Here is a 25,063-nt window from a genome sequence, read left to right on the forward strand (position 1 = left end):
GAGAAGCTCGGGCAGTATGTCGCCCCTGACGCGTGTGTGCTTGAGGGATTGTCTCTCATTAAAAGACTTTTCGAGAGCGTTTCGGGTCGTGTTTTTAATTTTCCTTTTCTCCGCTATCCACCGTACAATGGGTAATTCCAGAGCTTCGACTGCCGGAGCAAAAAAAAAGGAATTCAGAAGAACCGTGCCAGAAAAGCTGTGTGTCCTTCGTCGTCGGGAAAGGATGCGAAGGAATGCTGAGATAACTCATAATCCACACAAACAGGCTGGCTGGTTGGCTGGTTGGCTGGTTGAAAAGGAATGACGCTTTTGGGCTTCCTTCGCCGGCTTAATTTGTTGCAGGCACGTTTTTTTGCCTAATTCCTGGCAATTATTTTAAGAATACTTTAGCTCCATTAAGCACCGGGCAGCAGTACACAATGACGCAGCTCGACGACTGTGACGCTGGAGGACTCTATTGGGCCCGTAATCCTAATGCCGCAGAAGGTTCAAAGTTCAGCCCAAAAGCGTACCGTGAAATGACTGGACGGCGGGACAACAATAACGCTTTAAGCATCTTATACCATGAGACGTTTATTGTGCCCAGAGTGTGGACAAATTGACATCCGTGAACAAGCAGCCATCCCTGAGGGAGGGATGGCTTGGTGGACCGCGCTGGTTCGGATTAGTGCAGAAAAGATAAGTAAATAAATTACAACACAACTTCCAACAACAGAGAAAAACTATATGAGACCATGAGTTGCTTCGGAATATCGGCCAAACGTACCAGACTTGTTAGCATGACCATGACCAACGTCACAAGCCAGGGAAAGGTGGATGGAAAGCTCTCCAATCGCTTTGATACCAGCAAGGGTTAGCGCCAGGGGACGCGGACTAGCTTGCGTCCTCTTCAACATTGTGCTGGAGCGAGTCATCCGGGACTCTGGAGTGGAGGGCTCAGGGACTATCTACTTCAAGTTAAGTCAGATCCTGGCCTGGTTGAAGGGTCTCCGAGGAACCATAGGCGTACATTAAAATTCCATCGTCAGCAGGCCCACCAACACCATCGGAAAGTATACGTGGAGGTGACGGACTAATAGGAGGCCGAGAGTTCGAAGTCCTTTCGAGCTTGACCTACCGAAGGTAAGCACTAACAATGACATATCTGAGGAGATTCACGGTTGGCTACTAGAAGCCGGCAGATAATTTTACAGTCGGCAGAAACTATTTCGATTGCGAAACTTGTCTCGAGACGGTTGAAGGACAGAGGCCACATAGGTTTTAGATGGCGAGACAGAATCATAGAGACCAGAGAGAAACATTCTTGTCGCCGTTGCTAACTGACCAAAAATCCTTGTAGCTGGGGGTACACCGATCAAGTATCGAATCGATTTTTAAGTCGATATCTGAAAAAAAACGCTTTTCCGGCTACCAATCGCCCGGACCCGGTATGTGTATCGAATTTCATCAATGTTTGCCCCGGGCAGGAACGATGTCAAAACTAATCATTAAAACCCTAACCACCTCGGAGGGACGGGCGGAGACGTTGTGAAACCCAAATCCCGTGCGCCTCACCGCGCATTGTCGGTAAGGGGACGAGCGCGCGCGCGCGTACCAGTGTTTCGGGCGCCGAACGAAGTGTTTGGTCCGGAAAAAGGATACTTTTCTGCCGGAGGGTAAGTTTGGGCACACCTTCGGCTAATTATGTCCGTGCGCTTAGAAGCCGATAGATTGGCCCGACCCGAACACAAAACCCGAAAAGTATTCCGGGGGCCCATTATTCGTTTGCGTTAAGACCCATGCGACTTTTTGCGGTTTCGGCAAAACGCGCAGGAAGTTCGGGGCGCACACAGCATCGGCGGCCAAAATGCAGCGCAAAACCCCAAATGTCTGTCGGCTGAAAATGGAGACATTTTGCACCACCAGATACCGGGCCGCCGCCAGGACAGTGTTTTTGTGGCTGAAATGGGAGAACATCATCTTCTTATGTGAGGCCCTCTTTTTTTTGCAACATTTACACGCGGCCTCGGCCGAGCGGTTCAGATTACTCAGTCACTTCACGTTTTCTAAGTCACTGCGCGGTTAGGCGCGTCTGGTTTTTTACTGATTAATAGTTAATCGAGACCATTACGTGCCTGAGCAGCGGGCGAGGCTCGGTATCGGGGACGCCACTGGAAAACATCGTTCTTTCAGCGTTCTTTTGAGCGCGCACTCGGGTTTCAATTGCCTCCGTCGTGTGCTGGACAAACAGCCTCCGGACAAGTCATTCAAAGCTTTTTACCTTTGGTTGCCGTTTTTACGTCCAAAGACACCGCAACGGGCTAAAAATGAAAGAAACATTAGCCGTAGGCGTTACGCGGCCGTTCCGTACCACGTCGGATGCCCCGAAACATGATGTAAACGTTGACAAAACATGGCCGCATGCTACATTCCGCACACGCAAACGCCATTAACCGCGTGCGCGGTTTTCATGCAAAGCCAGCCGATAGTCGGCAACAAACCATTCAGCCGATCGTAACCTATCCTTTCAGCATACCGAATGAGGAGAATCAGAGGCTTCAGAGGTTCGTTCGATTCGTGGACAGATTGGTCATCCGTGGCGCAACTCTTGGCCGAGGCCGATGACCAGCACTCTTCGGGGAAAATGATGCGCCGTCACGCGCGTACGTGACACGCCGTCAGCGCGAGGATCGCGCCATTTCCGCCGTCTTGCGCACATCTGGGGTCCCTCCGATCAGGGTCAGCGCCGAAATGTGTCGTCCCAAACTACTGGCACTTGCCAGACACATCAATAAATGTAAAACAAGACACGAACTGGCGACGGCGTCGACGGATTGCGGTCGCGTGGGGCGTGCGTCATGTTCGAGGTGACTCGCGGCTGCACCGATAAGATAAATGCGAATCGCCGCCCATGGCCCCGTCGGATGGCGCAATGCACGGGCCCCACACACGTGTCGCTACGGAGAGAGAGACAGACAGAAGGACGGATATCGGGGGAGGGGGTGGCGATGAATCGCTTACCTGGAATCGGATCGATCGGCATATCGATCTGCTCGACGCCGCGCGCCTTCAGAATCGGGTGTACCGCGACGCAAGACGACGGGAGAGCCCGCGTTCGCGGACCACCGTCAGCACCACCCGGTGAGGCACTGTTGGCGGCGAGCCCATTGTTGGGCGGAAAGGAGGCCGACGGGATGGCACTGCTGGCCACGCGGGGAGCGGCGCTGGCGGCGAGACACAGGAGGGCAATCAACAAGTGACCCACCACCACCGGCTGGTGGCGGCGGCCGACGGAAACCGTCCCCGTCCCCATCGTCCGTCGTCGTCGTCGTCGCCAGCAGCGCTCGTCAATACGCTTCATCAACATTGTTGTGTGCGTGGAGTGTCCTCGCGATGAGAACTCGCGGACGCGGGTGGTGTTTTTCCGGTCGAAATTGCACTTTGTTTTAAATCACTATCGGGCTCGGGGATCACTACGGCGGGAATGAGGCCCTCACGCACGCACGCACGCTATAGGGACACTTGTGGCTTCACACGCGGGCACACACAAAGAACAAGGAACATACGCGTAGCGAGCACCAAACACCGCGGAACCTAGGAAAAGAAAGATGGGCTCGTAAGATGACGGTTCTCGGTTTGCTTCCTGAAGGATGCTTTTGTTCAGCAGCTGCTTTGATGCCCGTTGGTCAACATTACACAACATCACGCATGTTGACAAGCGCTTTCGTGGATGCGGCGAACTGGAAATTCCTCTGTCTTGCGTGTTTCACATCGCACCACACACGATCCTAGTAGACACAACAGTTCGTGGCACGGGGAATGCTGCATTTCCTGTTTCCTGACCCGATTGGCTGTGGAATGTCTGGGGGAAGGAGGCGCCTCAGGACTCCGATTTGACGCACCAAACATAAAAAAGGCCAACACCGGCCACGAGAGTTTTGCGTCTTCTGCGCTGTGTGTGTGTGTATCTAGTGGTCAAACAGTGGAGTGTTTTGCTTTTATTTCCAGTCTATTTTGGCACCGTGTTCCGCGACCACAAACACACACACACACACACACCCTTTTATTGGAATAGACACACTGCAAAGCGATTTCGCGATTCACCTTAATCTTCAACTCTCTCGCTCACTTTCTTGTGGCGCTTCGGTTTCTTTGTTTTTCCACAGACTTCCTCTCGCGGCCATGTGCGGCTGTCCTGAGGAGCGGAATAATAGCCGGAATTTGCTGAAAACCGTATTCTCGACGCTGCGTTTTCGATGAGTTTCCACAGATCTCTCACTCTCGAGAGGGCCACTCTCGCGAGATACACACACAAACACACACTTCGATCGGAGAATTCTCTCGCTCTCTCGCCTGGTGTCTTTCTTTGCGAGCCGTTCGTTATCGATTGCGGTCTCGTTCTCACCTGCTTGAACTTCGCACACCCTCCGCGCGGCGCTCGCAAGTCTCACACCACAGTGGTAATAATTCACGCTTCGCTACGACGTAACACAAACACTACCGAACGCCCGGCGGCATGTGCGGGAGCGGGAAAGAGACAGACCGAGAGCAGCTCTCGTTCACCTGCAGCCGGTATCTATGCACCACCACCCGAGGCACTGACCGCGAGAAAAAGGATGCGGCGGCGGCGACGACGATCCGCGGATTGCTTGGCTAAAATCCGGAATGGTGCCTAATCCACCAACACACACGTTCTATCGGTCTCTTTCACTCGCCAGCTTATCCGCCGCGGGTCCGGTATGGATTTTTGATTGCTTTTCAATCAACGAAATCCGCCACCAGCGCGCGACGTCACTCGCCGCGACAGTTTGTTTGCTTTGTGGCCGAAAGGTAAACTGTTGCCGTATCGATTCGTGTTTTTTTTTTGCTCCGCACACACGATAAGGCTAACCGTCACACTGGAGGGCAAGACAAGTATCGTTCTACGGTCTACGATTTCTTTTGTTGTTCACTTTTGAACGAAGCTCCGTTTGTTTTTCAAAAGCCCTTCCCAGGGTTAACCTACCGATTCGAATATCCACAGATTGAAGCGCCACAAAAGCGAACTAAAAAGAAAACACAGAAAAGCGCACTTTCGCGCCGCACACGTTCACTCGTACTCACAGGCACAGACCGTTCGCGCTGGGTCCGTGCATCACTTCAAATCGGCGGTTCAAATTAAACTGACTTCGAGCTGCTGCTCAGCATAAATCCGATGTTTTCCAACGGGTTAGCATAGTTCTTCGTCGAGAGAGCGCCGGCCGATTCGACGCATAAACATGCGAACCGGAATATGTTTCGGAGAGACATAGAGAGCGAAAATAACGATTCGTTCATTCGAAGCAATTCCCCCCCAAACTCAAACAGAAACTCAAGCGTTTACTCGAGCGTCAGAGAGAAAACAGATAGCAGCAAGAGAGAAGGCAGAAAGAGAAAGCTATAGCAAAATGACGTTCGAGAAAACGTTTGAGTTTCATGATAGACCCGACCCGAAGACCTCCGAAGCAAAGATTTCTCGCGGGTGCGAGCAAGAGAGAGTGCGAGAGCGACATTTTGACTCAGAGAAGATGGAAACTGAGAAAGTGGAATTTCAAAAGAATGGAAATAGATAAAAAAAATGTTAAAAAAAATACGGGCTAAAAAGAATATCCACAAATTTAATCATACAACTACTAACAAACACAAACACCCTATAGAACAGAACAAGTTACCATCCTCACAACCAATAGCGGATGATAATTACTTGTAATAACGGTTCCAACGGTTCAAATTAAACTATCTTCGCGTTTGGAATGCTGCTTTGGGCTTTTCTCGAAACTCGTATTATGAATGAAACGGCGCCTGGCAGATATGTGTGTGTGTTTATGTGGCATTCGATTGTTTCTTTCTCTTCTGAGCGTACACAACAAAATCGCTCTGAGCGAGCACGTGCTTTTCCTCCGGTGCCTGCGTAAGTTAGTAGATTTTTATGCGCACTGTTTACATGACCGCGGCTATATTTTGCACTATTTGTCTCCGAGCAAGTGCTTAACGACATAACATAACCACAAGCAGAGTGTTAGCTTCGACGTAAAAGTGAAGTAAAATAAAATGGTTGCCGTAAGGATTACGTTACAAAGGAGTATCCGTTGGCATAGCTTAAACAAATCTGATTAAAACAGCGAGGTGGAGCAGCCAACGTGAGAAATATCGTTTAAGATTTAGAGGGTTTCAGATCTTAAAAACCAATCTAAACAGGAAAAAAACTATTTATAAAAATCTCATCGAAATATCAGATTTTTCATCCTTCAAATTCAAAATGTCAAGTGATTATTTCGAGCAGCAGAGAATCGAGTTCCCGAATGCCGGGCACCGGCTGCACGCACACTAAAGAGCCACGATACCTGCCATCTGTAGGCTGCTGATTGGCTGGATGATGTGTCAAAACAATCCTCAATCTGCCGCCGGGACAAAGCGTAAACTCGGTGCGCATCGGATCAGCCTGTGTAAAACCCTTCTGTTATCCTGGCGCAGCTCTGGACTTTTGCGTGAACCGTCCACGTTATGTTTCCGCGCTAGACACGGCACTGCAGAAGTGTGTTACGTGTTACCGTTCTACGGTGGCACGTTTGAGGTTAGTGTGAGAAGCGGATTAAACGTAGGCAGCTAGAATCCCCGTTCATTGGACGCGAGCATATTGATCACGGAACCTTGGGAGGATACTATGGCTTCCTCGGTGTATTCTGTGTTCACGTTAAGCCTATTGGTGGCTGTGATCGCGGCGAAAAATCATCCCATCACCACGCAGCTTTCGGCTAAATGGAGCGTTACTCCGGTACATCTGGAGATTGCCGAGTTCATCGATGAAGAAAGTGCCAACTCGTTCTGGGATTATGTGGAATTGTTGAACAACGTCCGTGACACGTTTTACAATTTGGGTGAGTTACATTACAACTTATCTATCTAATCTATCTAATCTGAGAGGTTTGCATTCGTCATCTCACGCTTTCAGAAACCGAAGAGAAACGTTACCGCAAGTCGATTGAGCTAGCTTCGGAGATTCTCGGAGATGGCCAAATCAGCCTGTTAAAGTTGGCTCTTTCGCTGCATAGTTTTTCACCCAAAGTGCAAAGTTCGCTGCAGGTGGCTCACGAAGTACTGGCCAAGGGTGACTGCGAAACGACGATATTTGCCAGCGTGAATGGAAAGGTTGCGTGTGAGGTCGACGAACTCAAAAGTATCCTGCGAGCCGGTGGCAAAGATGTGTCGACCGTTGAAACCTTCGCTATCGATCACATTTATCCCGGATCGGAGAATAATTCTCTCACGGTGGTGTTGTACGGTGAGCTCGGTACGCAAGAGTTCAAGCGGTTCCATGATGTCATTCGCCCGGAGACGGATCGTGGGGCAGTGCGGTACGTGTTGCGCCATTACGTGAGGGGTACTTCGTCACGTAAAGTTCGTCTGTCGGGCTACGGTGTTGAGTTACATCTGAAATCAACCGAATACAAGAGCCAGGATGATGCACAACACGTCCATGAGCCGGCCAATGTGGAGAGTGACGGGGACGAGCAGGCGGAAGCAGAAGTCGAGGGATTCGACTTTGCAACGCTAAAGACGCGTTTTCCTCATCTGGCGCATTCGCTGGACCGGTTCCGGAACGCGCTGCTCGAGAAGCACGACGAAATTGAACCGCTAAAAGCCTGGGAGTTTCAGGAGCTGGGCTTGCAGGCCGCCCAGCGAATCGCCGAACTCCAAGGCGAGGAATCGTTGCGGATGCTTCAGTTCACTGCTCAGAATTTTCCCACCCAAGCAAAATCACTACTAACGCAATCGGTTTCGGAGGACTTTAAGAAGGAAATGAGAAACAATGTGGAAGTGTTTGGCCGCAACCTGAACCTACAACCACCGGATGCGGCTTTGTTTCTGAATGGTTTGTTTTTCGACGCCGATACGATCGACACGATTACGCTGCTCGATACGCTTCGATCGGAAATGCGTGTCCTCGAGGGACTGAACCGGATCAACATCCGTGGCCGAAGCGCCACACCATTGCTGGGCCTTGATCTGTCGTCTAGCTCAAAGGAGTTTGCGATTGACCTTCGGGATTCGGCCATTACGTGGATAAACGATCTCGAGAACGATGGCCAGTACCGCCGGTGGCCGGCCAGTTTGAAGGATTTGCTCCGGCCCACGTTTCCGGGAATGCTACGCAATATTCGCAAGAATCTTTTCAATTTGGTGCTTATTGTTGACCCGGTAGCGGGTGACAGCGCCGGACGAGACATTGTGAAGCTTGCGGAAAGCTTCATTGTCCATATGGCTCCGGTGCGCATTGGATTGGTGTTTCAAACCGGTGACGGCGAGGATTACAGGGCCGTCACGTGTGCTTTCAACTATGTCCATCAGAAAAAATCGGCTAGCGAAGCACTCGGTTTTCTAACGGACCTGTTTGCGGCAACGGTTGAACGGAAGGTGATCGGGTACGCCGACGTACGAGAGGTGTTGCGTAAGAAGTTTAATCGTCTGAAGCTGGAAGAAATTGATGAAGTGTTGGGTGAGGACTCGGACTTTGACTATGGACGCCAGTTGGCACAAGAATTTATTGGTCGGCTGGGACTCAAGACGGTTCCACAGGCCTTGCTGAACGGTGTTTTGTTGCCACAGACAGCGCTCACGAGTGACGAGTTTGAGGAGACGATCCTTACCGAGATCATGCAACAGACACCGACCCTGCAGAAGGCCGTCTACATGGGCGATTTGCACGAGGGCGAACCGGTGATCGATTATCTGATGAAGCAGCCGCACGTGATGCCACGTTTGAACCAACGCATTCTCTCGCAAGACGAACCACACTTTCTCGACATGTCTGGACGGCCGCACCCTGATCTCGAAGATGTTACGGCCCTCGGGCAGTTGTCGAACGCTGACCTTACGGCCACCTTGATGAGCAACTTGAAGTACTTTGGTGGCAAGGCGACTTATGAGAAGTTTCTAGGCAATCGGGTTCACTTTCTTACCGTTTGGGTTGTCGGTGATCTGCGACTGACGGCGGCCCGTAAGCAGCTTCGTAACGCATTACTGTTTATGGTACGTTATTGGTACCGTGTGGTTGTGCTTAAAACTCCCGATTCAGCTTACCTTTCCATTTTCTAGAAATCGTCGTCTGGTGTACGGGTTGCGTTTATACCCAATGTTGACGGACAAGATGCGGCCCGTTCGGAGCTTAAAAAGGACTTGAATGCACTAGTTTGGGCCACCATTAATACGCTCGAAGCGGATGAAACATACAATGTCGTCATGAAACTGTTAGAAGCAACCGAAGCCAGTACCGATCCGAGTGAGGTCGTGGCCGAATCTGTGCTCGGATTCTTGCCCGCCACGCAAATCCATCTGAAAATGCTGCGCGTTTACTGTCAGCGCGTGCTGAAGCTACGGGCATCCGCAGGAACGATCATGGCAAACGGACGATTGTTGGGTGTGTTCGAAACGGACGAGTACTTTGAGACGGAAGATTACGGACTGCTCGATAGCTTCAACGGGTTGCAGTATACCGATAAGATACGCACGGCCCTGAAGCAAGCCTCGCTGTCTGATCAGGATGATGCGCCACCCATGTCAAGCGATACCATCATGAAGCTCGTTTCGATTCTCGTGCCCCGCCAGCAATCGAAATCACGTTACACCATTCCGTCGGATGTACAGGAAAGTCGAACGGTCGTGCAGTTGTCACCAAAGCGTGCCGATCAACCGTTTTTCGAGATCGTCGCAGTGCTCGATCCGGCTTCTCGCGGTGCCCAGAAACTGTCTTCCCTCTTGCTGTTGTTGCGAGATGTCGTAAATTGTCATATGAAAATTTTCCTGTGTGCCATCGACAAGCATAGCGATATGCCGGTCAAAACGTGAGTAGCTGATTATTGGAATGGCCTTTTGTAAATTGATATTACGTTTTCCTCTATCTTGTTTTGTGCAGATTTTATCGGTTTGTGGTCGAACCCGAGCTACACTTCACCACCGATGGTCGACTGGGAGTCGGTCCGTCGGCAAAGTTTGTAGGTCTTCCAGCAAGCCCATTGCTGACACAAAGTTTAAATGTAAGTTCACTTTTCCATGCAATTCGTGCAATCTTACCGAATATCTGTGAAATTGTAGGTGCCTGAAAATTGGCTGGTCGAAGTTGTTCGCTCGGTGTATGATCTGGATAACATTAAACTGTCGGAGATCAACGGTCCGGTGCACTCGGAGTACGAGCTGGAACATCTACTGCTAGAGGGCCACTGTTTCGACAGTGCAACCGGTTCACCTCCACGGGGCTTGCAGATCACCCTAGGCACCGAGGATCATCCCATTATCGTCGATACGATCGTGATGGCAAACTTGGGCTATTTCCAACTCAAAGCTAATCCGGGTGCATGGATTCTAAAACTGCGTCACGGTAAGAGTGCCGACATTTATGATATCACGAGTGCGGACGGACCAAACACGGTGCACACAGCAGAAAGCACACGTGTCATCATCAGTTCGCTGCGTTCGCACGTTCTGAAACTGCGCGTGACCAAGAAACCCGGCATGGCTGGGATGGATCTCTTGGGTGACGACAAGGACGGTCCCGGCGGAGGCGGTGGTGGTGGAATATGGGACTCGATCAGTTCAATTGTCGGAACGGGCGACAGTGGTGGCAGCGGAGGAACCGCTGGTGAACCGGAAGTGTTGAATATTTTTTCCGTCGCCTCGGGACATCTCTATGAGCGGCTTCTGCGTATCATGATGCTGTCACTGCTAAAGCACACAAGCACACCGGTCAAGTTTTGGTTCCTAAAGAACTACCTCTCGCCGCAGTTTATCGATTTCCTACCGCACATGGCCGCGGAGTACGGGTTCCAGTACGAGTTGGTACAGTACAAGTGGCCACGCTGGTTGCACCAGCAGACGGAGAAGCAGCGTATTATCTGGGGCTACAAGATTCTGTTTCTGGACGTGCTGTTTCCGCTCGACGTAAGGAAGATTATCTTCGTGGATGCCGATCAGATCGTGCGGGCGGACATGAAGGAGCTGAACGACTTTGATTTGGGCGGGGCACCGTACGGCTATACGCCGTTCTGTGATTCGCGCCAAGAGATGGAGGGTTTCCGCTTTTGGAAGCAAGGTTACTGGAAAAACCATCTGCAGGGCCGTCGGTATCATATTTCGGCCCTGTACGTGGTAGACCTGAAGCGGTTCCGCAAGATTGCTGCTGGTGACCGCATCCGTGGTCAGTATCAGGCACTTAGCCAGGATCCAAACAGTTTATCCAACCTCGATCAGGATTTGCCGAACAACATGATCCACCAGGTGGCGGTCAAATCATTGCCGCAAGAGTGGCTATGGTGCGAAACGTGGTGCAGCAGCGAAACGCTACAGTACGCTAAAACGATAGATCTGTGCAACAATCCGTTGACAAAGGAAGCAAAGTTGACCGCCGCTCAGCGCATTGTGCCCGAATGGAAAGACTACGATGCAGAAATTAAGCGGCTCCAGGCAAAGGCAGAGGACAGTGAACACAGCGAGGAGGAGTCCAGCTCTCCGCAGCACTCCGAACAACATTCCACCGATGGTAAGTGCGAGTCGGCGAAAGAAGTGATCTAGTATAATGATTTTTCCTTTTTTTCACAGAGACTAAGAATGAGGGATCGAATGCGAAGGCAGAACATACGGAGCTGTGATCGATCGTAGTCACTGACGATGCGATCTTAAACCACGCGGTCACGGTTGCAAGTGCAAACATTGCATCTGATTGCCATCAAAGAAAAATAATAAAGTGTAGGTGAAAAGTGTATTTACCCTGGTTATGCGTATAATTGCGTTTTTTGTGTGTTTGGGATGTGGACATTGGGCGTGAACATTCTCATACGATTCTTGGACACTCCAAAATTTACATCGAGCCACGTTTCTGGTGGGCAACGTTCACTTTATTACAAGGCTACTGATTAACACTTAACTTTTACCGATTTGGCTAAAACATTTTAAAATATCGCTCCCTTTTATTTGCTTATCGTATCTCGGAGCAGTCTTACGGGGAATTTTCTTTTCTAAAACATACCCTCATTGCTTCATGTAGTTTTAAAAATAGTTATTTTATGTAAACTATCCGATACGAAAAAAGGGTTGGTAGACCCTTTGTAGGGGGCTAATCACCACATCCTATCGCGGGCAGTCGGGACAGTAACCGTACGTGCGCATCCACACCACTACACAGAACCTATGAAACGTGTGGCCACAAAGTACCACCATCCGCTGCGCCGTTTCAATGTTGTGCGTACAGATCGTACATGCATTTGTCCTGAATTGAAACAAATTCGTCTCAAAAGCCGGAGCCATCGCCAACTTAGCACAACACTTACCGGATGGCAACATAATTTCGGTCTCTTCGTAAGATGGCTTGCGTCGCGCTTTCCATAGTAAATGCCGCGCCCAGCAACGTACTCAACCAAAAACGATCGCGGCCGGTTAGGGTTATTGCACCTTGTCGCGGGCAATTATGGTCCATCCTTTGACGAGTTTTGTCGTAGAAACGGTTGTTCCGGGGGCAGCATTAGGGAAGCACTAGATGGTTGAGGCCAGTTATGATAATGACCATCGCTGGTTACCGGAATTGTTGGGATAAATAAGCCACTGATCAAGCAAGCAACTCAAACGTACAAACTGCAGCTTTTGTTGAGCTGCGCTTTGCGCGGTTGCAACATGAACACTATCGTACCATTTAGAAGAGCGAATCTCCATTGCTTCCCGGAGGCGCACATACACAAAACCCTTTGTAGATAATTCGTTTTACTCGCGTAGTGTCGCGCGATAGGTCAGTAAGAGACAGCCAGGCGCTCGATTGCTCTGCGATAGGAGTAATCGCTCAAAACGACAATAGGATAAGCGTTACACATGTATCGGCGGTTGTTGGTGTCACATTCTGGATGGATCTAAAAACGTTAGCTTGGCGATTTTATGTTTATTGAAAAAATTACAGTGTTGTGTGTAATGTTAGTTTGGAACGGGATAGTCATCGAAACGGAGCGAGTGGCTGGAGCAGTGTAAACATTTTATTTAGCATGTGGCACACATTCGAACATTAGGTGATCATCGAACGATGGATCGACAAAGCGATCAGTTTCTTTCGCCAACCATCGCAATACAGCAGTGGACAATTAGTTTACTATTACTCAGAAATCATTCTCTAATGGTTTTATTATTTACACTACTAAGTTATATCGGTGTATTTGGGTTTTACAAATCTGCCTTATAACATTCCAAAGTGAATCTTACCCAGAAAGCTTAATCGATGGAGCTAAGATATCTCACATGAACTCCTACTTTTTACCAAACAAGGTTTTTATGTTGAAATTATAATAAACATTTAATACACTGACGTTCTATTTGCTCTTTCCTGCGATACGTGCCATCGCGCTATTGAAGAAATTATTGCAGAAATCGTTTCTCGCTCCAGCGATATGGTGCAAACCTAATGGTTAAAGTACAGGGTCGACCTGACGGACGTGAACATATATATCAGTCTTGTAACACTTTTTTTTTCGGCTTCTAGTTCGAATTCATCTCCCTTTACGAAGAATTCGTACACAAGATCGGAGAATATCGAATGGCACCCCTTAACACCGTCCACTGATTACATTACTAGGCGTTTAGTTTCTTATTTCTATTACGGTCGCAATGCCGTCTTCCGGGCGCGCTTGTACCTCTTGCCATTCCAGGGGGTGGGCCTTCTTTCGATGTTTGTAAAGGTTCGAAATGTAGCCGAACGTTTTGAAGCAGAATGCACACTGATATAGACTGGTACGAGTGTGTGTCGTCATGTGTTCGGTCATCGTGAGCTTCATGGCGAAACCTTTGCCACACACCTCGCATTTGTACGGCCGTGAATTGATGGTGGCGGCGCAGGTGTTGGCCCGGTGCCGCATCATGTGGAACGAGGTGCGGAACACCTTACCGCATAGATTGCAGTTGACCGGATCTTCTTGCGAGTGGATCGTTTTCATGTGTTTCGCCATGCTGGCTCCGCGTCGCATCTCCTTATCGCATAGCGTGCATTTGACCGATCTGCGCAGATTTGCGTCATGTTCTCCTTTGTGTGACTCGAGTCCACTGCGCGTTTTGAACATTTTCGGGCAGTGCTCACACATAAACATCTCGTCGCTGTGTGCGGAACGTTTGTGGGCACCAAGTGCCTTACGGCTGAAACTGCAAAGACCAAACGCTGACGTGACGCTGGTTGTCAAACGAAACATATTTGGGCTACTTACGATTTATTGCACACATTGCAGCTTACGTCCTTCACACCGTGACAACGATCAATGTGATTTCGAAGATTCGTTTCACATTTGAACATTTTTCCACAATGTTCGCAGCTGTAATTCTTTTCGTCGTTCGGAATCGCCGTTTCCGGTGTGTGCGCTTTGATCATGTGCTTCTCGAGATTCTGATGTACTTCACCACACACTTCACACCTGTGAAAGGATCGAAATTATTTAGTTGATAAACATTACTGCTATTTACTAGTTCTTTTATCAATACCGATAGTTGTGCGGATTGTTGTGCACGTCTATGTGAACCAGAAGTTGTTGGCGACAGGCGAGCTTGACGAAACACTGCGGACACTTGAGGTATGGATTCTTGTTGTGCGCATTGCCCATGTGCACCTTTAAATCCCAAAAGTTGTCGAATGAAGTTGAGCCTGGGCCTGTTTCTTCACAAACGTCGCAGCTGATGCGTTTGTAGAACGCAAGCACCTCCAGATCGCGACCCTTTTCCTTTCGAATAACAATCTTCCGTCCATGCAATCGTTCGTGCTTATCACGAACCTTCTCCTGCTCAAATCTCCGTGGACATTGCTGGCAAGGATACGGTAGAGCTCCCTCTAACTTTACCTGATGTGCGCGCATGTGTTTCTTGAGCGTGATCTTTTGGTCCGTCACTTTGCCGCAGATTGGACACCTAAAGCAGGCACACAAAACGCATAGTTCAGATCAAAACAGTCATTAAATCGTATCTCTACAAAATTCTAATAAACAATATAAAGTTTGCCTTACTTGTTCTTGTCCGGATCTTCGTGCGTTTCCATGTGACTCAAAAATCCTCCCGGCGTGAAACACTTCTTGCCACAGCGCGGACACCGTAGGAAGGCTGGTTCATCGTGCAGCTCTTTATAGTGCAAATTTGCGTGATGGAAACGCTGGAACAGTACTTTATCCGGACAGTAATAGCAGAAGAACTCGTCGATGTAGGAAAAAATTTTCGCATCTCTTGCCTGTCGTTTGCATTGGGGTTTCTTTTTGTTCTTGTTAACTTTCATTGTGTCTTCGTAGTCAGACCCGTACTCTGTATCGGAATCACTACTTGCTATAGATTTCATACGTTTGCGGCCACGTTTTCCCTTGGCCCGATGATCGAGCTGCTTCGGTCGATCTGTGTTGCTGGTGCTAGGGACATTTTCATCTGGTCTCCGCTTAGGTGGTCGTCCTCTGCCGCGTTTCGGAGGCACGGGGGTTGCATCTGGTTCTTCTCTGACAGCGGCTTCATTTTTTACACCAGCTGCTGTTTCTTGTGCTACAGCATCTGTTTTCTTACTATTCAGTATATCATGGTTTATGAAACCGTCATCGTCAATCTCATCATCGTCATCATCTACATCATCATCATCATGGTCGTCGGGTTCATCATCATCATATTGGATGTCTGGTGCAAGGAAATCCTTTTCGTCCCACTCTGAATTGGAGGATTCGGACTTGTACTTTACAGGATTGGAGCGGCTTCTTCTGGGTCTCCTCTCTTTTTCCGTGTCGGTGAACGTTTCATTATCATCCTGTTCGTCGCCAGTGTTTTGCTGGGCGGCGGAAGGCTCCCCATGACTATCGTTGGCGGCTTCATCCTCGTTCTCTGTTCCTTCAGGAGGTTCAATTTTCACTTCATGAATCTCCTGAAATTCGAAATCTGTAACAAGACGAGGCGCAGCAAAACGGTAGAAAGGGAGAAGCATAGAATAGCAAAATTTACCCTTGTCTTACCAGGTTGGCCGATATTTTGAGCGGTGCCGGACGGCAAAGTATTGACCACTTCGCGATGGATTTTTTCCAACTTACAGTAGAAAAGATCAAAATCGTGTACACTTTTCCAGCAATCAGCACATACATAGCATTCTTCACAAGGTTTAAGCTGAAGAGATAAACGAAAGTGGTGTTTACTAACGCAATTGGGTAGATGTTTCGGCGCGTTCCGCAAAAACTGAGCGATACATACGTCGAACCAGAGGTGTTTTGATATGATGAGCGCGATATCCTTTGACTGGTTGTCCTCGCAGAAAACATCTACAAACCATTTCGATTCACTCGTTAAGCACAACGTGCAGCTTTCTGATCGCACCATTTTCCTCGAGTTCGATGCTACAGCCGCATCACAGTTCTACGGAGCCACAAACAAGAAATTGATGAAGAAAATAGCGCATGACGTTTTGTCGAAACAGCAACAACCCAACTGACAGCACTGGCAGCTTCACTACCTTCGCGGCACGGCGTGTTGAATTTTTAGTATTACCCATCTGTATCTGATTGTGTTACATAAAGTACCACTCTAAAATGAACAGAAACGAAAAAAAAGACCAATAGATTGTTGTGAAATTCATAAATCGCATGACGATTCTTAAGAATCATGAATGAATGTACAAACCCAGCATTAAGTATTATCTGGCAACACTGCCATGCTGTGAGATTTCAGCTGAGATTATCGTAATTCTGTAATACATAGCATTTTTATTACAGAAGAACTGTATGAGTTGAAATAAAAAAGAGTTTATTTGCACGTTTGTACATTCATGCTTTCCTTGGCTTGTTTAGTTTATTTTTGTTTAAAAATTGCCCCTGTAATGCCATGCTTGTGTATTAAACAAATTCTGAAAGAAACGAAAGCATACTGTATATTGTAACGGTCACAGTAAATTATTTTGCAAGCTCACCTATCGGAAGACTCTAGAGAAACCACTGGAGCACTGCATTTTGGATCTAGTTGTGAGGCCAAGTTCGATATAGCTACTATTAATCCCGCCGAATGCTCGGACGCATTTCCTTTCGCTGAAAATTCAACAATGCTGCATTGCAAATCGATTGGCATATCGGCTCGGTACTTACCTCCTAAACATAGCCCTTGGTTGTTTGCTAGAAGACATCCTACATTTCCAGGCACCTCCATGCTGAAAAGACAAACAAAAACATCCAATCCTGCAGCAGTTTGTTTGGCGCAAAACCTAACGCCCGAGCAAAACAAATGAAACTTTTAAAAGAATATAAAACCTACACTTTTTCAAGAATGGTCTCAACTTGCTGCTCCATTTGTAAAATCGCATTAAAAACAACAATACACGCAAATATTAAACACCAACAAAATGCATTGACAGAACCGTAGAGAGGCATTACATGAGATACGCAAAGTATGAACTTGCGGTATACTTGAAACAGTATGCAGTTTGAATCACCCTGTGCATTGTGTTTTCTTTGTTTGTTTAATGCTCCTAGTGGTTTTTGGTATTTCTGATAACCTGTTGGGGCCAAAACGACCCCCTTTTCTTTGTTTAGTTAATAAACAACATGAAAGATGAAAAGAAACAAGGACGCTGTTTTATTTAAATGCTGTTCCCGATGCGGGAAACATTTTACTTTATTTTATTTATTAGAAAAACCGGTTTTTATTTTATTTATCAGGAAAACAAAAAACACCATATTGGTGTTTGTCGTACAGTAGTAATGATTTACAAATTTGCCTCAATTTATTTCTCCCGTTTCGTCGTTTTTTGAGGTTTTATGATGTTGTCGCACAGATAGTTTTGTCCACTTATTAAATTGCCATTAAATATCGCTTACTGGTGCCGAAAATAGAATTACAGCTCGGTCTATTATTTTACGACCCAAGACACCGTTTTTCGACAGCCGTAGTGGCTTTTAAAATGTAGTCTGCAAACGATGATCTCCTGTAGTTTGTGCTGTTTAATGTTTCAAACTTTTGGTTATAGTGTGTACAACTGGTTGGCCGTTCTGTTAGTGCCGAGCGTCGGATCATACACATTTTTTTGTCAATACGACCTTTGCTCTGTAAAAAATATGGACGTGTCCTCTGATGGAACGTATGCATTTACGTTTGTACCAAACGGGACGGTAACAGTGATTGTAAGCAACGGAACAGGAAGCATCGACTTTGCCATATTGCAAAACATCGTCTCGATCCAATCGATTTATTTGTTGAACTCCAATTTGCCATACGTCTTCATCCCGCGGTTCGCAGCCCGTTCGTCCGTTGTTATCCGTAACACGGTCATTTTGAATGTACACTTTCAACCAAGCGAATCCCTTACCGACATTAGAATACGAAACACGACGTTGGATGAGTTTCCACCATCTGCTCTCATCCTGACGAACCTCGAAAGACTAGAGTTTCGAAACGCTGGCATGCGCGTGCTTGATTTCGCGTTGCTCAAAGAGCTAAACCGGCTAACGGAGCTGATAGTGTGTTACAACAAAATAGTAGTGGTGAAAATTGACGAGGATCGGACTGCCTGTCCGAGCTTGAAGTACCTGAATCTTGAAGGAAACTGGTTGATCGACTTCGACTTTGGGCTGTTAATGCATTTGCAACATTTGATAAGTTTGTTTCTGGGATACAACGAAATTCGAACCCTCAGCAATAGAATGAATCAAACATTTGCTACAGAACATAACCTCTGTTCCTGGAAACGATACTATGAAGCACAGACGAATGATACGGCATTGTTTACTGTACCTTCTTGTACGGATTACTTCGCTAGCCTTCATAACATCCTGCTAGGTAATAATAGTATAGAGACACTGAATATTTCGTTATTCGAAACTATGAATGTCCTACGCACCTTGGACACGGTTTTCAACAACATAAGCCTAGTCATTGTTGAGAAGTCAAAGATACCAGCTGCACTGAACATTACAACACTAAACAGCAATGGTTACTTCAATATGATACCGAGCAGCGCCTATATCTATGCAGATTAACCGGGTTTTCAGCAAAACGAGTCGTATACTGACGAGATGATCTAGTGAATATTTTTTGTAATCGCAAAACAACTTGGAATATCTTTCATCCCAAAATAAAAGTCAAGACCGCTCGGGGTTTGTTAGTGTAGTATTAAGTAAGTAAGTAGTATTTTCATTAACCTTAAAGCTGTACTTTGTAGAATAAATTAAAATAAACAAATAAAAAGACCAATTAAAATCTAGTTCGGTATTCGTTTAAAATAACTAGCAACAACTAAAAGAGATTCGATCGACATGATTTTTTCAATCGTTTTACCGCAGTTTTGCCGCAGTCATCAAATTTTGATGATCATTAAAATCGCTTACTGGATAAAATGGTTGGTAATCAGTAATAGTCTTCTTATGACGTCATTTCACATTATTACTAGATTTTAAGAAATTTTGGAATCGTATATGGACGGCTTATCTTGCTGCAACAAACGACAATCACTATCATTATCAAATATGATCGTAAAAAGTACGATATCAAATATCTACAAATATGCATAATTTTATTTTAATTGCAGCGTAGGCCCCTTGGTTGTCTATCTACGAATGTGGAGTAGATTGTTCGTCCATTATCGTCTTGTCAATACGATATGAATGAATTTGTAAATTTATGAATGAATGAATTTTTCAACATTCACAAACAACAGGCACAATCATTTACAAACTGCCCTAGATGATTTAATAGATTTTGGGGGTTCCCTTGGGTGTGTTAAAATTGAGTGTCCGTTGAAATGAAACGTCGAAGCTCACGGAACTCCATAGTGTCTAGTGATCTCAGAATGTCTTGGTCTGATTGCGGCATGGCATGATTGAGGTCACATAGCATCATTAAATTGAAGGAAAATCGTCCAATAATACCACCAGACTTTTCAACAGTGACCAAACCGTGCACGTGATAATCCTAAAGGTATGCACGGGCGCGTTGATTTAAACATTTAAACATAGTACAAAATGAATTTCGCCCTCCCGGCGGAACAATTTAATTCTTAAAAGTATCCGTTACATAACATTCCTCTGTTGCGCGACCTTAGGATGATAGAATGGATGTTTATTTGCATTTTCCAACGGTGAGCTGGAGGAAGTAAGGTGGAAAATTTAAGACCACGAAAATTATTTTCTTTTGTGGTAGGTCACTTTAAACTGTTAAAAAAGGCTTTAAAAACGTCGCCACAAGCTGAATAAGTAAGCTTGAGGGTGACGTTTCCTACATGCAAAACGGTGTAGAGCCGAGCGTTGGAAGAACGTGTTGAGGATGACGGGGAAAAAACGTTAAAAATGGGCCGCATGGGAGGAGACGAAACTAAGCATTACGATATGATTCTGAGGAGAATTACAAAAGAAAAAAACGCAGAGAAGAAATATTTTATCTTAGCCGGGAAGCTGCCGGACTCGCTCCGTAGTGGGACTGGCAGGTTCTGTTTCGATGAATTCTTTTGCCTGCGGTTGAGCGTAAGGCTCGGTCACACCGCGACCGCGTCAACATGAGTCGCGTCGTGGATGCTGTCGGTTTTGACAGTCTTTTTGTCAGGCTGGGATTTCTCTCGAGAAATGAAGTGGATTACCGGGGGGCCAAACTGTGACTTAGCTACGTAGGCTGTATCATCATGGTGCAGATCAGCGACTCCAAGGGAATGAATCGTAATGGTGAAGCGTGCGGATTACGCTACAAGGAAAATCAAGATGCTGTCTACCGACTGAAATAATGGTACTATTAAACCCCCACAGACTGTTAAAACGGTGCTAACGGTGGCAGAGTACAGTGCATCGAGAATTCGTGTTGATTAAAAAATGCCGCACCCAGCTCGGGGACATTTTATTCGTCATAGTTTTGAATTTGCTCATTGCTCTTATTATAAACTGGGGTTTGTGAACGAAAATTCCACTTCCTTAACTAATCCATTAATGAGTAAAACTATTTTGCTTAGTATCCCAATCCCCTTATTTATGTAGTTTTTTTTTCAATTCTATGATATGATTCCATGTTTCCGTTCCCGTGGGACATTAAGAGAGATTTCAAAGACTGACACGTAGAAGCAGATGGCAACCTCGCTCTAAAGCGAATGGTGGATTGAAAACTAGTTCTGCGAATTTGAGACAAGTTTGCAAAACGTTGACATAACAAGGATCTCCATTTTATTTAGCATTTCTGAATCCAACGACTACCAGTTCTTTTTTCTTTTATTTCAAATGTTTCAAAGTCAAATATTGCATGTCCATTATGCATAGTTTTATTCATTAATCCTCCATGAATCATTTACATTTCTGCTAATATGTACATCAACGATAGAAATCCATTTAACGGCCGCATGGTCTACCACTACTACTAGGCTGCTCATTAAATTCGGAGCCTCAATAACAGAGGGCTACGATACGATAACTGCTACGAGTCTAATTTTTTTTTGTCATATTGGTACACTATTCAAATGAACGTATGGAAAGTTTCATTTCAATCGGTCACTTACTTTTTTTTTACAAGCTTTTTAGTATTGACAGTTTTTTGTCACGTCACAGTATTCTTTACAGCTGCTATGACGTCATCATTTGATGAAAACCGCTTTCCGCGTAGGATTTTTTTTAGGTTTGAAAACAGATGGAAGTCACTAAGGGCCAAATCTGATGAATAGGGTGGAAACTTCAACAATTCGAACTTTAATTCATGGATTTTTGCCATTTGTTGCACTGGGTGCATTGTTCCATTTTTAGCGAATGCGACACCCATTTTGCAAACAATTTTTAAGAACCCAAAACTTCAATCAAAATACTGGTTATACTGCTCAATGAGATGGCTAGGCCTTATATTAAATCTTTTTCAGTGGTTCGACGATTGTCGAAAACGATATCCTGTATTTTTTCTACGATTTGAGGTGTTGTGCCTTTTTTTCACGTTTTTGACATGGTTCGTCTTAAAGGCTACTACGACCATGTTTAAACTCAGAAAACCCTCTTTTAACCCCCTAATTAAAGGTGAAGAGTCCTTATACACTTTTAATATTCGTTCATAATTTTCCTTGGCTTTTAAACCTTCCAAAAATAAAAATTAAATCACTGCACATACTTGATTTTTTCCATTGTAAAAAATACTGTGACATGTCGATACTAAATGGCTTGTGAAAAAAAAATTAAATGACCGATTGAAATGAAACTTCAGATACGTTCATTTGAAGAGTGTATCAATATCACAAAAAAAATCAGGCTCGTAGCAGCGCTCTTTCTTGTTGAGGCTCCGAATTTAATGAGCAGCCTAGTAATTTCCGCGGCCACTGATGTCAGCTTTAAGCTGCACATCCAAACGCGATTGAATTGCGGTTCGATTCCGTTCCAGCACTGAAAGCTTTGAGCAAAATGGACTTATCGATCCTGGAACTAGTACACAGAGTCAAGCGAGTGCGTGTGTGGTAGTTTTGTCCGTTTGAAGTGACGCGGGGCAAGTCTTACAGGGATTTCCGTCCGAAGATGGGAATGCCACTCTAATCTTTCAAATTTCAGTGCTCTGCGCGCATTGTCAGTCTCGACTGGTGGGCATTTTCTTATTTTGCGGTACGTAGTAGATCCTTGGCACCGGCTGAAGACCGGCCCCGTCCACAAGAACAGGGTTAGACCCGGTAACCGGAATCGGATTCTGAGAGTTGGCTTCGCAGAGCAGCTAGTGCTCCGGATAGCACTAACGGTAGGTTTTATTTTCCGCTCACAGTGGTTTCGTAGCGAACAGTGCGAGCACATTTTTCTATGGCTCATTTTCTCGCCGCAGGACACCAAAACTCTGAGAAAAGTACCCACGGAGACAACGGAGGCCAGGGACAACACAAAAAAGCGGGAACTTTCTTACTCTATGCAGTGTCTTCCATCTTATTGGTTTTGGGACCCGCAGGCTAAGCGCGAGCAAGAGCCCTACAACATCTTTACCGCTCGCGCGGACATGCACGGAAACCGAAGCGAAAAACCGAAAAACTTACCATCCATAAATCATACGACGCTTTTTATGTTCCCGTTTTCCGCGCTGTCACTTGCCGCGGGTCCCGGGGCTCCTTTCCTCGAATGCACATTTTGACACTTTTCAAGCACAAGTAAAACGGAGCGAAGCTAAAGGATGCTACCGGCCGAAGGAACGAAGTGGCAGAAGAGTCCGGTCGCCAAGTGGCCGCTCGAGTGTGGCCGCGAATGAGGCTGCACATTTGCCTCACTCCGCTCCAGGATGTGGCGACCACAGCCTGGCGTGACCATTCGAGTGCGGTTATGGAGCAATAATGGCAACACTGTGGCCTTGGTCGCCAACAGAGAGGTGAACAGCCGGGTCCGCAATAGCGGAGACAGGACAGTATTCCGTCCGAGGTGCTGCCGATTATTTGCCATCATCTTCAGCAGCTTACCGGTGTGTGATGCTTTATTATTGATGCGCCCCCGGGCATGACATTGATAATTTGTACACTTTTAATTACTTTTTAGGTTAAGTCCCCTCCACAGGGACGTCGGTCAAAGAGCCGTTCCGTGATCGGATATGATACTGGGATAAAGTGCGACATTCAGACTCTCGAACGGTTTGGCGAGATATTATCGATTATTCAATCTTTTCCAAATCCATTCCAAAGACTGCCTTAATCTAATATTGGAAGACAATTTCAAAGGGTGTTGTATACTTTTGCAAAGTTATATTGTCCCATCCTAACTTTGAAGTCATTTTTGGTGAGAGTACAATATTTGAGGTACGTTATGAAAAATGTATCGCTCTGTTGTGTAAAAAAAAAATCAAAAGTTGTACATTCCAACAGCCGAACACAGAATTTTCTCGATTGTTGCTTTGTCAAGAGTCAAGCCCGGTTGTCAAGAGCGTTTAGAAAGTATTGAACATGTGACCGTGTTATAACTTCGAAGAAGGACATCTTTCAGCAAGCAGCGTCAAGGACCACGACCGAGGTTACTGAATGTTTCCTTCGCTAGCGACGGGTGCTACTGCAGTCAAATAAAATCTCAACGTCTCTTCCCCGTACGCTGCATGCACCATTTAGCTTGTTTATTGTAATAAAAACGTCCGTTTCACGAGGGTCACGAACATGGCGCTCCGCAGCAATCCTGCGATCCTGCGAAACCCGAGCCGGTACCCGAGCTAGGCGAAGCGCCTGTCGTTTGCTAGTTATGTGGCTCTCGCTTTGACCTAGTCCACTGCCACCATTACTCAGGTGACGACCGAGGGGTGTGTTTTTCGATTTCCACCTGTAACCGTTTAATGGTCGATAAACAAATCTGACGCCGTGTCGATTAGCTAGGTTTCGAAAGTTCGCAAAAAGCGAAAATGACACTTTGGCGTGCTTTTGTGATGGTCATTCACACACGGTACGGTCGTATTTGTAAAAGAAGGAATATGTAAATAAAATATAGTTCAAAGTGTTCTTTTAAACCAGCGTCTGAAATTGTAATTCAAATTCAAGATATACTTTTAAAAAGTAACAAACAGTGGTTCGATTATGAGTTTATAACTGTCTGTGTATCGTGCAATCGCTATATCCTGATAGTCCCAAATCACTCATTGGTTTCACTAATGGCGCATCCTTCAGTGCGGTGCACGTTCCGTAGCTAGTTTACGTGCCGATTGCACGGACCTGGGGTCCACCTATCCGGACCATGTGTCCTACACCGAAAGTATGTCGTTGAAACATTACTATACTTGCTCTTACAATGTGTGGGGTTTTCGATGAGAATCCCTGCTATTCGAAGACCACAGTGTATGACCACTAAGCGGTGGCGATGGTAAACGTGCGGAGTGGTTTTGCCAACAGCCACGGAACGGGGGAGGTCCCCGAAGCGACCGTTCATGAAAGTTTCAAGCTATTGTTTTACGGTGCCTCGTTTGACCAGTGCAGTGTTGCCAAGATGCTATGGGCGGTACTTAACTTATTGCCCACTGCATTAGGACTTCCCAAGGGGATGCTAGCACGGCAGAAGACGTTTACATGGTGGGTGTTACAATTTCTCGACCAATTTCTCAGAAGAATATTTTCTTCTCGACCAGTCAGTCAAAAGGTCAGTGGATGCGGTTCAGTTTGTAAAACCGG

The 25,063-nt window shown here is 46.4% G+C and overlaps 5 protein-coding genes across 5 annotated transcripts in view; 1 reads left to right on the plus strand and 4 right to left on the minus strand.

Annotated features, from left to right (window-relative positions):
- LOC128272991 (glypican-6) overlaps positions 1 to 3,346 on the minus strand; it is a 54,016-nt gene extending 50,670 nt beyond the window's left edge. The window contains exon 1 of the mRNA XM_053010894.1: positions 3,001 to 3,346. Within this exon, the coding sequence (XP_052866854.1) occupies positions 3,001 to 3,346 (346 nt within the window). The remainder of the gene's footprint in view (positions 1 to 3,000) is intronic.
- Positions 3,347 to 6,661: 3,315 nt separating this feature from the next.
- LOC128270490 (UDP-glucose:glycoprotein glucosyltransferase) lies at positions 6,662 to 11,718 on the plus strand. Its single transcript, XM_053007895.1, has 6 exons — positions 6,662 to 6,875; positions 6,950 to 9,027; positions 9,094 to 9,839; positions 9,911 to 10,031; positions 10,090 to 11,530; positions 11,590 to 11,718. The coding sequence occupies exons 1-6, from the start codon at positions 6,662 to 6,664 to the stop codon at positions 11,637 to 11,639; spliced, it is 4,650 nt and encodes a 1,549-aa protein (XP_052863855.1). The 3' UTR covers positions 11,640 to 11,718.
- A 179-nt stretch (positions 11,719 to 11,897) lies between these two features.
- Positions 11,898 to 12,637, minus strand: LOC128273960 (uncharacterized). The gene is made up of 2 exons (XM_053012034.1): positions 12,318 to 12,637; positions 11,898 to 12,256 (listed from the first exon to the last, which is right to left on the minus strand). Exons 1-2 carry the CDS (start codon positions 12,461 to 12,463, stop codon positions 12,118 to 12,120), a joined length of 285 nt encoding a protein of 94 aa, XP_052867994.1. The 5' UTR covers positions 12,464 to 12,637; the 3' UTR covers positions 11,898 to 12,117.
- A 503-nt stretch (positions 12,638 to 13,140) lies between these two features.
- LOC128272528 (zinc finger protein 85-like) lies at positions 13,141 to 16,342 on the minus strand. Its single transcript, XM_053010352.1, has 6 exons — positions 16,216 to 16,342; positions 15,984 to 16,131; positions 15,009 to 15,909; positions 14,494 to 14,913; positions 14,223 to 14,426; positions 13,141 to 14,160 (listed from the first exon to the last, which is right to left on the minus strand). Exons 1-6 carry the CDS (start codon positions 16,339 to 16,341, stop codon positions 13,605 to 13,607), a joined length of 2,355 nt encoding a protein of 784 aa, XP_052866312.1. The 5' UTR covers position 16,342; the 3' UTR covers positions 13,141 to 13,604.
- A 397-nt stretch (positions 16,343 to 16,739) lies between these two features.
- Positions 16,740 to 17,318, minus strand: LOC128273990 (uncharacterized). The gene is made up of 4 exons (XM_053012071.1): positions 17,266 to 17,318; positions 17,100 to 17,161; positions 16,928 to 17,042; positions 16,740 to 16,864 (listed from the first exon to the last, which is right to left on the minus strand). The coding sequence occupies exons 1-4, from the start codon at positions 17,298 to 17,300 to the stop codon at positions 16,810 to 16,812; spliced, it is 267 nt and encodes an 88-aa protein (XP_052868031.1). The 5' UTR covers positions 17,301 to 17,318; the 3' UTR covers positions 16,740 to 16,809.
- Between the last annotated feature and the right edge of the window lie 7,745 nt (positions 17,319 to 25,063).

This window comes from Anopheles cruzii, chromosome 3 (genome assembly GCF_943734635.1).
Source record: "Anopheles cruzii chromosome 3, idAnoCruzAS_RS32_06, whole genome shotgun sequence".
NCBI classification, from domain to species: Eukaryota; Metazoa; Arthropoda; class Insecta; order Diptera; family Culicidae; genus Anopheles; species Anopheles cruzii.

Bases quoted from the DNA above. Each gene is read 5' to 3' on its own strand.
- LOC128270490 (XM_053007895.1), top strand. From the start codon at position 6,662: ATGGCTTCCTCGGTGTATTCTGTGTTCACGTTAAGCCTATTGGTGGCT. The intron at 9,840-9,910 runs GTGAGTAGCTGA...TGTTTTGTGCAG, and splicing joins AGCGATATGCCGGTCAAAAC to ATTTTATCGGTTTGTGGTCG. The intron at 10,032-10,089 runs GTAAGTTCACTT...GTGAAATTGTAG, and splicing joins TGCTGACACAAAGTTTAAAT to GTGCCTGAAAATTGGCTGGT.
- LOC128273960 (XM_053012034.1), bottom strand. From the start codon at position 12,463: ATGGACCATAATTGCCCGCGACAAGGTGCAATAACCCTAACCGGCCGC. The intron at 12,257-12,317 runs GTAAGTGTTGTG...GTTTCAATTCAG, and splicing joins CGAAATTATGTTGCCATCCG to GACAAATGCATGTACGATCT.
- LOC128272528 (XM_053010352.1), bottom strand. From the start codon at position 16,341: ATGGTGCGATCAGAAAGCTGCACGTTGTGCTTAACGAGTGAATCGAAA. The intron at 14,914-15,008 runs GTAAGGCAAACT...TGCCTGCTTTAG, and splicing joins GAAGATCCGGACAAGAACAA to GTGTCCAATCTGCGGCAAAG. The intron at 14,427-14,493 runs GTATTGATAAAA...ATCCTTTCACAG, and splicing joins AACAATCCGCACAACTATCG to GTGTGAAGTGTGTGGTGAAG.
- LOC128273990 (XM_053012071.1), bottom strand. From the start codon at position 17,300: ATGGAGCAGCAAGTTGAGACCATTCTTGAAAAAGT. The intron at 17,043-17,099 runs GTAAGTACCGAG...TTGAATTTTCAG, and splicing joins CCAAGGGCTATGTTTAGGAG to CGAAAGGAAATGCGTCCGAG. The intron at 16,865-16,927 runs GTGAGCTTGCAA...CGTTTCTTTCAG, and splicing joins TCTCTAGAGTCTTCCGATAG to AATTTGTTTAATACACAAGC.